Below are 12,414 nucleotides of genomic sequence, written 5' to 3'. Positions count from 1 at the left end.
TTTCATCCCCATCCCTTAGTGAGAATCTCAGCTGCCCTCTTAGCTGGGTGTCTGTTGGTGAGTATCGCTCATTGTGGGTTATGGTTTGCAATGTAATTTGTGCCTGCAGTAACAACCTCAGCCCATTGTGTGGTGCTCTCCAGCACCTGCTACATAAAAGAAAACATTTTCCCTCATTTTCCACTCTGACAGGTAAAGAATGCTAATTGGCTGTGTACACTTCTGTTGGCCAGAGGCTCAACAGAGGGTCAACTTTAAAACAAGTTGCATTAGAAAATTTGCCTTTTTTTTAGTGCCACATGGTGTCTAAAACCCCCACATCCCTTCCTGTTGTAGGCCTCCTCTCCTCCTGCATCAGGCCTGATCGTAAGAGTTTTCTTTAATAAATGTGTGCTTTCTAACACCGCCTACACCCACCAAGGCCCACAGACTACAGGGGGTTACCAGCTAAACATGTAATAGTGAAAATGTGCTTTTGGCATGGCTGTTAAAGTAAATCTCTAAGATAAGATAAGAAGCGTAAAAAAAAGATTTCTTTTTGGTGTCCTGGGATGCTTTCAGCTACAAAGCAGCTCTCTCATTTGGGCCTAAGACACAAAGGCTTTGTAATGATTCGGGTAACCTCCTTTGTGAGTCTTAGGCGGTGTAAGACTGACAGTTATCTAACCTAATAATCACTTGGCACTGTGCCCTCTGGCCTGTTTATGTAGGGCTTGTAGGGTTAATACACCACAGGAGACACACACACACACTCTGTGTGCTTGAAGCACTAAACACGGCGGTCACTTAACCAGCTAACACGGGCCTCTGCTTGTGGCATTGTGAGCACAGTGAATGAGATCGCACTGACACACAGTCACACGCTCGGCTCTGCCGTGAGTCACAAAGACACACCTAACCTGACCTTCACACGCATTTCATCGCAAGTCATGCTTTGGGTGATTTGCACTAATTTGCGGTGTCCGTCTTGAAAGGCGGAGGAGTCGTTGATCATTAGGACCGTGTCGTTCTCTTTCTTTTACGTGTAGTTTATGTTTTTATTTACTTTTTTGGGGGCAGGGTTTGTCCGTAGATGTCTTCCTGACTTTCTGACCTCACCTCCTTCCACCTCACAGGTCATCCGCAAAGGCTGGCTGACTATTAACAATATCAGCATCATGAAGGGAGGAGCCAAGGAGTACTGGTTTGTCCTGACTGCTGAGAGTCTCTCCTGGTTCAAGGATGACGAGGTAGGTTTAAAGCGGCTATGATCAGTATTTTTATACAATGTTATTTCTGTGGCTCAAATGTGCTGTGTGAGGCGTTGGCTGTTGTGATGAGGAGGCCAGGATTTAAGTGTTTGGATTCAGTATCCACGCTTGTCTCCTTATAGTTAATTAGACTTTTTGACTTTGAATTTTTTGTTTCTTCCTGAAAATACTGATATTATGTCACACGTTTACTATACTGGGATAAAAATAACTAAAACTTAAAGACGCTATGCTGAAAGGAAGGAGCATTCAACTTTCTACATGGATACATGACTCAAATCACTGGTCAAAAAGAATTTTATTTATTTATTTATTTCAGTTATCCTTGAAAATATCAAGTACAGACCAACCAGCAGCAGCATACTGGTCTTGTAGCTGAGCACACCATCTGCACCACAAGCCTGCATGAACAGGATGAAGCATTCGGTCCATCCTCCTGGCTTAATCTTGGTGGGCTGATGTCTATCTGCCTGTCTGTGCCTGCTGTACAGGTTGGAGGATATTCTGCACAGCAAGTGTAGATAGGCAGACACACTGCAACTCCCTCAGCCAGTCGGTGTGGTCTCTGCTTGTTTATTGGGCCTCGTTTAGTCTCTTGCTGTGGTACGGCTCCAAAAAGGGGAATGCACAGAGACAATGGCCTTCTCTGCAGCCTTCATTACAACATATGTGCTTCCAATTGGGCGTTCTTTCGACTTATCCCCAGACCGGTCGACTGCTTTTTGTGCATTTTTCAGGCATTGCTGAGCAGCAGATCATCACCGTGATGGAGCAGTTTACTGTATGAGTCACCATTGCGAGGAGTTTTGGCCACATTTCTGTCATTCACTCAGTCTTTCCGTTCATCTTGTGTTTTGTCTCGAATCCCCCCTCAACCCCCCTCATATCTCTCTTTCTTCTCTCCCCACCTCTTTCCTTTGGGAGTTTAGGCATTTGCTTCTTCTTCTTCTTTTGCAAATTTGGAACAGGACCAAATCCCAACCAAATGTTCAATCGCAGACACCCAAAATATATGAAAGCACACTCAGCCCTGAGACCAGCACATGGGGCCGCGCAGCGCCGAGTCCAAAGATTGTCATTTGAGACGTCAGTGTGGTGGTGCAGGAAATTATAGACTCCGCTGGCTTCGCCTTGTATATTTCTGTTTTACACTCTGTGAACTTTCTATAGTCCCAATGCACGTGCACATGCGTGGATGCACATAGACACATCTGCACACTCACCCACTCTCTCCCTCTCTCTCTCTCCCTCTTAATGTGGCTGCCAGTTACTTTGGAACTGCTTGCATTCTTGGCAGGAAAATTATAAGTTTGTAATCCAAACATGAGCCTCCAGTGTTTGCGGTGAAGAGAAACCCCTCGACTCAATATCAGTGCCCTGCTCAACACCCCCCCCCCCCCCCCCCTTCCCGCAATTCGACCGACCTTCAACATCCTTACCAATCACTTCATGACAGTCATTTCCTTTAATCCTTCATATGTGTAATGCTTAAATGTGTCACAGTGTGCAAAAGAGCTCCAGCACAAGATCTCAACTTAATAGACGGAACAATCGCTCTTAGCTGAAGCCATATTTATGAGTATAGCTCTCTTTTGTTTTATTTGCGTTATCGCACTTTTCCTATCAGCCTTTAGCATTTAGCGTTCGACACCTTAGAAGTCTACTATAGCTCCTTTGTCCTGTGCCTCACAGTTTTCCAGTCCCACTCTGACCACCCACTGAAATAACTTCCCTGGAGGTGTCTGACTGTATTTTCAAACTCCACTTGATTGATTGGCCCTTCGTTCCTTTGGCTTGTGTTTGATGCTTTGCAGCCACATTCGCTCCTCCTCCTCCTCCTCCCCAATCCCCCCACCCCCACTTCCACAGGACCACATCTTCATCAGAGGCACCAGGCTAGCAGCCTGCACATTTACTCATTCATGCCATAAATTATGCGAGCTTGTGGGTTAAAGCTTCTGATTGGACTGATTCTTTTTTTTTCTTCTTCTTCTTTTTTTTACACCCTGGTTTTTCAAAGCTGCACTTAGTGTTGGTGATGTTTGGTGATATATGTTTATTCCCCAAAAGAACCGAAAGGAAAGTGGTGAGCGTTAGAGGGCGCTTTGGACAAAATACAGATGATACGGAACAAATACAGACTGCAAAAAGATTCAAAATAGTGAAGAGTGAGGAAGAGGCAAAAGATGCAATAAAAACAAACCCACCCCACACACACACACATGTCAAAGACCTGATATAGAAACAGAGAGAGAGAAAGGGACACAGAAAGACAGACTGACAGAAGAGGGTCCATGCCCAGTCTAACCAATGTGCAGACTACTGTACACCAGTATGACAATGAACAGGTAGTCTGAACACTGGGTGGACGGAGCCGGAATTAGAGCCAGGCCTTGTGCGCTGGTTTTCCTGCTTCCCCAGATGCTTGCGGCTCCGTCGTCCGTGCCCTCCCTTCGCCTCCTCTCCATTTTGGCAGCAAAGGATCCAGCGTGTCGAAAACTTTTCAAAAAAGTTTCTGTCTCATCCGCATTCGTCTCTTTCCCCCCTTTTGGTTTTTGGGTCGCATCTCTCGCTTATTTGTTTTGGTGGGCGTTTAAGCTCGGGGTCCCCTCGCGGTCCGTTTTGGTCACGCCGGCCATGAGGAGTATCCAGCCTTGACGTGGCATATTCGCTCAGACGACCGGGACAGACTGGCTACACGTTCAGGGAGGGGATATTACAAAAAAGAGGGAAAGAGAGAGACGGAGGGTGGGGGGGAGGCAGAGGTGGGGGGAGTGAGTGAGTGAGTGAGAAAGGGAGAGGAAGAGGGAGGGGACCTGTGTGACCATATATGGGTTGTAGTGACCCCTTGGGGAATAGAACACAGAAGGGTCTGCAGAGTTTTCCTGCGTCTTCTTCTCCCGTCCTTATCTCCTTTAATTCTTACCTGCAAGCATCTAGCACCACGTTCCAGACCATCGCGCCAGATGTGGACTTTGTTCTGCAAATCTTTTGTAAATCCACTTCAGCACTCCTTCTTCTCGGTCTTTCTTCCTCCCTCCTTCAGCCGCCATCTCTTTAACTTCTCCCTCCTTCCCTGCTTCCCTGTGTGCTGCTAAGCACTACCAGATGTTGAGTTTTAACGCCAGGCTGTCATTTAATCTCTCTTGCTCCCTCTCTCTCTCCCTCATTCAAAAAAAAGAAAAAAGAAGAAGAAAAATCAGGCAGGAAGTGGGCCCCTCTGGAATGGGAAGGAAAAATATTGAAAAAATATTGAGGGGGAGGGATAAAAGGAAAAAAAAGACAGTTAAGAAAGATGAAGGCTGGGATGAAAAAAATAAAAGATCTGTCACAGCTCCTGCCAGAACCTGTGTGTCCTCCACATCAACACCACTGCTTGAGTGGTGTGTTATCTGGACCTCCTGTGCGATTATATCAGCGTTTTCTCCTTCTTAACCACGACCAGAGTTTCCCCGCCCGACAGCTACCAGCTCTCCACCAGCAAACGCACCGTGAAGAACGACTGTGTCTTGACCCACACTGTAATGACTTCCACATGTGCTCTCCTTCTCCCTTTTTCTTTCTGTTTCTCCCTTCCCACCTACTCACCCCACTGCCCCCCCACCCTCTTACCTCCCACTCTCATTTCTCCCCCATTCCTCCTCCCTCCTGTCCCTCCTCTTACTCTTTCAGCTCTTTTTCCTCTCTTACAAAAAAACAAAAAAATGGATGTCACCTTTTCTCTTACCTATGTCACATAATGCTGTTCTTTGCATGGCAGATGAAAATGTTTCGGTTAAAAAAAGTGATTGCGGTACGTACCTTCTGCTTTCCTGGTCCGCAGGAGAAAGAGAAGAAGTACATGCTGCCCCTGGACAACCTGAAGGTGCGCGACGTGGAGAAGAGTTTTATGTCCAGCAAGCACATATTCTGCATCTTTAACACGGAGTCAAGGTCAGCTGAGAGATCTTCAAATATCTGCTTTTTTATTAACCTTTGTAATAGTCGGATTTATAGATGCCTAGAGGAACCAAGACTTATTAGAGCACACGCATGGAGAAGACGGAGGCCTGTGTGTTGAAGCAGAGGCTGAAATGTTTGGGATTATGTTTCTTATAGTGGAGTGTGAATACAGGTTAAGACAAGCTACAAAGATTTAGGTTCGATCCTTCTCAGTTTTTGAAGTTTGACAGTTACATTTGATGTACATTTGGTGCTACGACACACTATCTTTTAGACAGCGCATGTTATAGAAAATTGCCGCAACAAACTGAGGTCCTTGAAGGTCTTGATGTTGCAGTAGTGAGCTGATGTATGTGCAGAGTGCCAAAACACCATCTAGCAAATAAGCATATACATATGTTGATTTGTTCATATTTAAAAAGAGGCTTGGATGTGTCATTTGATTCTGTTCATCAACTGAGCACCACTAACTCTAATCAGAGGCATTCTCAAAGGAATAGATATGAAGAATGTAAAAAATAAAGAAAATGCAACACTGGCAGGCCTAATGCTGCAGAAAGAATTGTTACTTTGATCGTCACAAGCATGGAGAATAAAATAAATAAGTAAAATAAAGAGATTAACATATTTAAGTTACTGTTCAGTGTGTGCTCTCTGCCGCTGTTTATTTTTAACATGATAGCCTCACATTAGAGGTTTGAAACTTTAAACTGCACATTCTTAAATATTAAAGGTGACTCTGTGAGTTCGACTCAGACTCTGTTTCATAGCCTAAAAGGAGAAATGGAAATGACTTTAGTTTGTGGCCAGTTAAAGGTGAAGGGAAATTACTTTTATTGATCGAATAATTTTGGCGAGAGATCGCCTTCACATGTACCTGATCAGTTTTCTAAGTTTTGTTCTTGTTAACTTAAAAAATTAGACATTTTTTGCATCGTCATCTGAATTTGATTATGTGCAAATACAGTGACAATGCATAGGGGTGTCAAACAGAAGGCATGAGGGCCAGAATCGGTCTGCCAAATATTCTCATCTGGCCCACTGGACTGCTTTGGCAGATGGGTAGAAGGCATGAATTTTAGACTTTTAACTATAATTTTTATTGGTTTTACAGCTTTTCCAACTGATAAAGACGTCATTCATGACCATTCATATTGCATCAAAGTAAATAAGTAATAGACAAAGCATTAAATGCATTAAATTAAAGTTCCTCTCCCTTTTACTGTCTGCTATAGAAATGTATGATTTTTACAGTGGGTTCAACTTGGCCTTCTGTTTGATACTGTATCAGAAGCAGATTTCAAATTGAGAAATCCAGATTATTTGCTTAATTAAATACACTCTTCTACTTTTTTACATGGGATAGTACAGATTATGAGCTTTGTTCTCGCTTTGTCTCACACATGCTCTCCTGTCCTCAGGAATGTGTATAAGGACAATCGCACCCTGGAGTTGGCCTGCGACTCTCAGGATGATGTGGACAGCTGGAAATCGTCTCTCCTGCGTGCTGGGGTCTATCCTGAGAAGACAATTACGGTTGGAAAAAATTCCATTAATTTAGCTCCTTTCATTTAATTTTTATGTAGAGCCAGTTGCTGAGAGCATGAGGCTTAAGGCAGGTCAGGTTTAAGGTTAGAGTTAATCAAAACATATTTAAAGAAAACTTGAAGTGAACAAAAAGTGATGCAGTTGCAGCAACGAAAAAAATCCAGTAACCCAAATGAGGCAAATACAGAAAGCCAGCAGGAAAAGACACAAGACGGGGAGACAAGACTATGATCAAATATCACATGGATTATTTGCACAGACAAGGCACAGGTGAACTAAATAAAAAAAAAATAATGAGGGAAGGGTGAAGAACAAAGATGTGAAAGGTCACAGAAATCCACATAAGCAACTAACCTTTACAATAAAATGGGAAGGTTACAACTACATACAGGGCAACATGGGAAAAGGAAAACACTCGTGTACACATAACATACGGTGACTTGTGATCCCACATACTATGCTTTAAAGTAAAAAACAAATCCAATATAAAATATACAGAACAAAGCAAAATTATAGAAAATCTGAAGTTAACATGCAAATGTACACTTGCCAGCATGGATCTAAATGCTGCCTTTCTACATCTGCAGGTTGAGAGTGAGAAGACCACTAGCACAGACAACTTCTCCATGGACCCTCAGCTTGAGCGTAAAGTGGAAACCATCCGTAACCTGGTGGACTCTTATATGGCTATAGTCAACAAGTGCATCAGGGACCTCATGCCCAAGACCATCATGCATCTCATGATCAACAATGTAAAAATAAATACTTAAATGTCTTCATTAAATAGGAAACAAAGACAAATTTTCTTTGGTTGTTACTGTATTAAAACAGCAGGACTGTGCTTTTTCTTCATTTTCACAATTATGATTTTCCATCTTCCACTACCTCTTTCTGCCACTAGGTGAAAGACTTCATCAACGCAGAGCTGTTGGCCCAGCTGTACTCTGCCGGTGACCAGAATGCCCTAATGGATGAGTCCCAGGAGCAGGCCCAGAGGAGAGACGAGGTACTGAGAACCCACCAGGCCTTGAAGGAGGCGCTGGCTATCATCGGTGATATCTCCACTTCTACCATTACTGTCCCACTGCCTCCACCTGTTGACACCTCCTGGGTGGGAGGATCTACTGGTGGTCGCAGGTAAAGTAAAATTACAGTACACATGGAGACTGTGGCCATTTGAAATAAAGGCATTTGGTGGTATGACGATATTCTGTTACCGCATATCTTGCCTTGTCCAGGTCTCCTCCTCCCAGCCCCACTGCTCCAAGGAGGATGTCTTCAGGCCAACGTCCAGCTCCCAGAGGGGCCCCGCCACCACCAAACCGCCCAGGACCCCTGGGGCCCTTCAATAACAGTGCTGATAGCCCTCAGGCTCCCAGCCGCCCAAATCGGGCCCCTCCTAGCATCCCAAGGTGAGTACAGTCCTCGCTTCCAGTTCTCTTTTCTTTGTATTAAGTACTCTATTCATTTACTGATTGAATAAAATATGGAATCACCTAGAAATGATCAAATTTGAGAAAAGTAAATCTAGAAACAGGTCTTTATGTGCTCTTTATGAGTTTTATATTTTTCAGCAGCAATCTGCTCTCCCGGGGCTTCTGTAGTAGTCAACTAACAATAGTTGAGCAGTGACCTGAAGTAAATGCCGTTTAATATTAATACAGATTCTTCTGTAAGTCACATGGTATACCTAAAAGTTCAAAAATACACAGATTTTGAAATAAAATGCAATATGAAACTAATTCTCAGGAGAAGGAGGTTTGAGCAAATGTGCATTAGCTTTATGGCAAACACCATGTGGAACGTCCCTCACACTGATCTCACTGGCATTTCTGTATTTTACTGTGAATATGTTAAATGCACTGGTTTCATATCTACTTGTGCGCTCAAAGCAGTTTATACAATATGGCTCATTCATTCATTGACACCCACTCCAACAAGCCCTTTTTTCAATGCTAAAGGGCTTTCTAGCTAACATTCACACACTTGACACAAAGCTACCACCATCCCCATTTACACTAGCTCAGCACAAGGCAGGAAACAGCTAGTACGTAAAGGTTACACAGTTAGCCAGTATAATGTAACACATTATATCTGCTCATATCTGTACAAAAAACCCCAAACTTATGCCAGATATTCTGACTGAGCCAACCAGGCTAGCTTATGCTAGGCTAAGCCAACTTACTGCTAGTAGTAGCTTAATATTTAGCTTACAGAAATGAGCACAGTATAATACAGACTTGTATTTCCCAAAATGACAAACTGCTTCAATAAATAATCTCTACATTCCTCAGATTTTATATTTATTTGGCTTTAGTGTGGAAGACAAAGTTTTTACTTTTTCTTGTTAATTTCCTATTTACATATCTTATTCACGATGTAAAGAAATATCTTTTAAATTTGTGTGAACACTAAAGGTTACTCTCTTATCTCGTCTTCCCTTCTCTTCTTTTTTCTTCTCATCTTTTCAAAAATCACCTTATATTCCTGCTCTACGGCACCTCACACCACATAATTACCTATACTTTCCCTAAGTCGGCGGCCCCCTCCATCTCCTACAAGACAAGTCCCTCCATAATCATATAAAGGGATTCCCCATATCCTTATCTCCTTCCCTTATCCATTTCATCCCCCCACTCTTAGCCATGGCTCTGCTGTCCTGGTCTCTTCTTAGTGCTGACACTGAAGTCTTTGACCCCCTTTGACCCTCGATTTCCTGCCAGGTGACGATGTCCATATATTTATGTACAATATGGTACTTGTCTTGTGGTGTATGTGTACGTGTGCTTGTTGCTCGCCTGTGGTCCAGGTTTGCTTAGCAGGTCCACTACCCAGTATCGGTCCCTGGAACCTCTCCCCCGTCCACAAACCCTTTGCCAAGTCAACCACCGCCCCCACTTTGCTGCTTCTACATGAAAATACGCTCAGCAGTCGTACTGCCCTACTCATTCCAAAATGCAGCATGGCACATAAGCTGCTTTTATTGCATGGGAGTGTATGTGTGTAGAGTGCGTGCGTGTATGCGTGTTTTGTGCGTATGTATATGGGGGAGGGACTAATTTGCCTATATGTAGGCTGAGTTTGATTTAGTATTGTATTAATTTATTGTATAATGCCCCCTCCCCTCCTAAGTGTTAAATATCAGCTTGATGTTCTCTTAGGAACAGAAGTTGTAACTTAGTATATGTGTGAATATGCATTTTCGTGTGCGGATAACTATGTGTATGTGCGTGTGTATGGGCGTGCGGGAACACGTGAGCATGTGCCGTCTGTCTGCACGTTTGTTGGCGTTTCAGTTTCTATTTGTTTTCATGGTCAAAGCTGTTAATGATGAATCAAAAAACCCTCCGGGGTCAATTTTAATGTTGGACTTTTGTGAGTTGTTCCTGTGTTGTAGTAGCAGCCATACACACATAGCAAGGCTGAGGAGCACCTTCAGTATTCTCTCTATATAGAAAACAGCCTCAATACTGCATTTAACCTCGTCATAGGTGTCCACCTGTGCTGTAACAATGGTCAAATTGTGACCCTTGCAGCCTTAAGCTTCGATGCAGACGCTGACAGTAAGATGAAAAGAGAAAGAATACCTATTTTAACGTGGCAGAACACACGTTCATCCATTAACAAAGAAAGGACATGTTCTTACATGTTTCCATTTAGCCTTTTTCTCAGGTTCGAAACATGCGACTCCATGCATATCATGACTAGCATTCCTATTTTCAAACTCTTCTAGTCTCTTCCGTTTTACTCGCAATCACTTAAGCTGGCTGGTCAGCGTTTGTATCAGCGCTCAAGGTTGTATTGTCAACGTATAAGTGCTTCTCTGTCAGTTTGTTATTGTGTATGTGGGCCTAAACTGTGTTCTAATGTATATAAAGTAGGTAATGATAAGGAGATACTGTACCTGTGGACTATAAAGACCTCATCAAGGATCCTAGCGCTTTAATCGTTCTCTCTCGTGTCTCTACTCACTAAATGCTCCCTTCTCTCTAATTTAGACTGCCTTACCGGCATGAACTACAATTCTGTATTGCCAAAGCTAAATGTAGAAGGGGATAGGTAAAGGTAATTAAAAAAAGATAAATCTGCTGATGACCAACAGCAAAACGGTTCCATTTGTAGTGAAATTGCATTGTTTAGCAGAGGGCGTACTGTTAAATTGGGGAAATGCATCAGTTGTTATTTTCTGTGTCTCTGTATCTCTCCTCAATAAACTTCTCCCTCATAATGTCACACTTTGCCAGACTCTTTATTGTTTCATTCACAGGATTTTAGACTTGTATTTCTATGCAGGTTTAAAAATTAAATGTGATTATTGCTACAATTAGTATCTTATTATTACTTTAATTTCAAAAATATTTGATTCAAACTTTTTGGTTAGAAGATGACACTTTTAGTGAAAGAAGGACTTAAGAGAAGAGGTTCACCTGAAGAAACAGGATGAGCACACAACCGTAAAATGAACAGAAATGAAACTCCTGTTGTAAAGCTTTGTAAAATGTAAATAAAAGCACAAATTAATCACTTTCCAAAAGAGGAAAGGGACAAAAAAACTGAAAAAGTTGTATAATGCTAATAAACACACGGTGGAACATCTCAAAAGTAATAAAGTCAATTACCAAATGATCTAGCAAGTTCACCATCTATGGTACATAATATCATTAAATGGTTCAGAAAAATGAATCTTTGTATGTGAAGGATAAAACTTGTACTGAATGGCCACAAACTGTCCTGTTTGTTGACCAATAACTATTTATACATTTTGAAAATCTGATCTCAAGATACACTTATTTACTTCCAAAGCTAGCATCCATATTTCCATGGGATGGTGCACATGTGAACAATGTCGTGAACAATATGTGTATTTTTTGGAGCAACATGTAATCTCGACAAGCTATTTGGCACAGAAGGCCTTGCTTACATAAGCAAAGCAATGCCAAACCAAGTTCTGCAAGCATTAAATCTGCATGGTGTAGTGATTTGGCACTACATAAATAAAATTGAATAAAAAAAATGCTTTCAAAACTGCAGCCATTTCTCTCCTCAAAGGTTTTAAAGTCTTATTTATGTGCTATCTTGAAGCCCAGAGATGCTAGATTTACCTAAATGGTTATTGTTCTTTATGTAAAAAGTGTTTAAAAATGTTAAAAAAGTAGTCTTAGCATCAATTGCATTTATGTATTTAGAAGTTTCAGTTTGTGAGCATTACAAACTGAAACAGTACAAAAAGGTCAGTCAGTGGCAATTTCCTCTGTTCACCCAGCCCAAACATCAATATGTGGACAGAGGACTGCACATCTCAGATTAACAACAATGATCTTGTCGTGTTTGCTGGGTCAGAGTGTTTTACACTGGTTATTTGCTTTCCTCAACTAAAACAAAGGTTTGTTACAGTTTCTATGCTTTTTTTGTGCAGACATTAAGCCTTCCATAATGTAGAAAATGTACTAAAATTCTGCATAGAGATGGTGATGTGTGTAAGATATATATAATGAACGTTATTAACAGAAATTAATAGAACAGACATATGTAAACTATACCATCTGTCACATTTTGTGGCACTAACACAGTATTTAGTATGCGGGTTGCATATCCACTGCACAAGAAAAACCTCTTGATGTTAAAGTAATGTGATTTACTTGTAGCCACTTGGTGGCAGCAGAAGTCTAGGTTG

At 42.0% G+C, this 12,414-nt stretch overlaps 1 protein-coding gene across 3 annotated transcripts in view; it reads left to right on the top strand.

Annotated features, from left to right (window-relative positions):
* The window catches only part of dnm3b (dynamin 3b), a 22,674-nt gene extending 11,719 nt beyond the window's left edge, over positions 1-10,955 (top strand). For 2 of the 3 annotated variants that reach the window (XM_080862068.1, XM_080862067.1), the window contains exons 15-21: positions 1,116-1,229; positions 5,074-5,183; positions 6,614-6,728; positions 7,328-7,492; positions 7,642-7,877; positions 7,979-8,152; positions 9,276-10,955. In XM_080862068.1, coding sequence (XP_080718194.1) covers positions 1,116-1,229; positions 5,074-5,183; positions 6,614-6,728; positions 7,328-7,492; positions 7,642-7,877; positions 7,979-8,152; positions 9,276-9,318 — 957 coding nt within the window. In that variant the 3' untranslated portion in view covers positions 9,319-10,955. The remainder of the gene's footprint in view (positions 1-1,115; positions 1,230-5,073; positions 5,184-6,613; positions 6,729-7,327; positions 7,493-7,641; positions 7,878-7,978; positions 8,153-9,275) is intronic. The other variant, XM_080862069.1, reaches the window with a different exon arrangement.
* The last annotated feature ends 1,459 nt before the right edge of the window (positions 10,956-12,414 follow it).

This window comes from Rhamphochromis sp. 'chilingali' (assembly GCF_963969265.1).
Source record: "Rhamphochromis sp. 'chilingali' genome assembly, chromosome: 16".
Lineage (NCBI taxonomy): Eukaryota > Metazoa > Chordata > Actinopteri > Cichliformes > Cichlidae > Rhamphochromis > Rhamphochromis sp. 'chilingali'.
The sequence above is the reverse complement of the archived record's forward strand: the minus strand, read 5'-3'. Positions and strand labels throughout refer to the sequence as shown.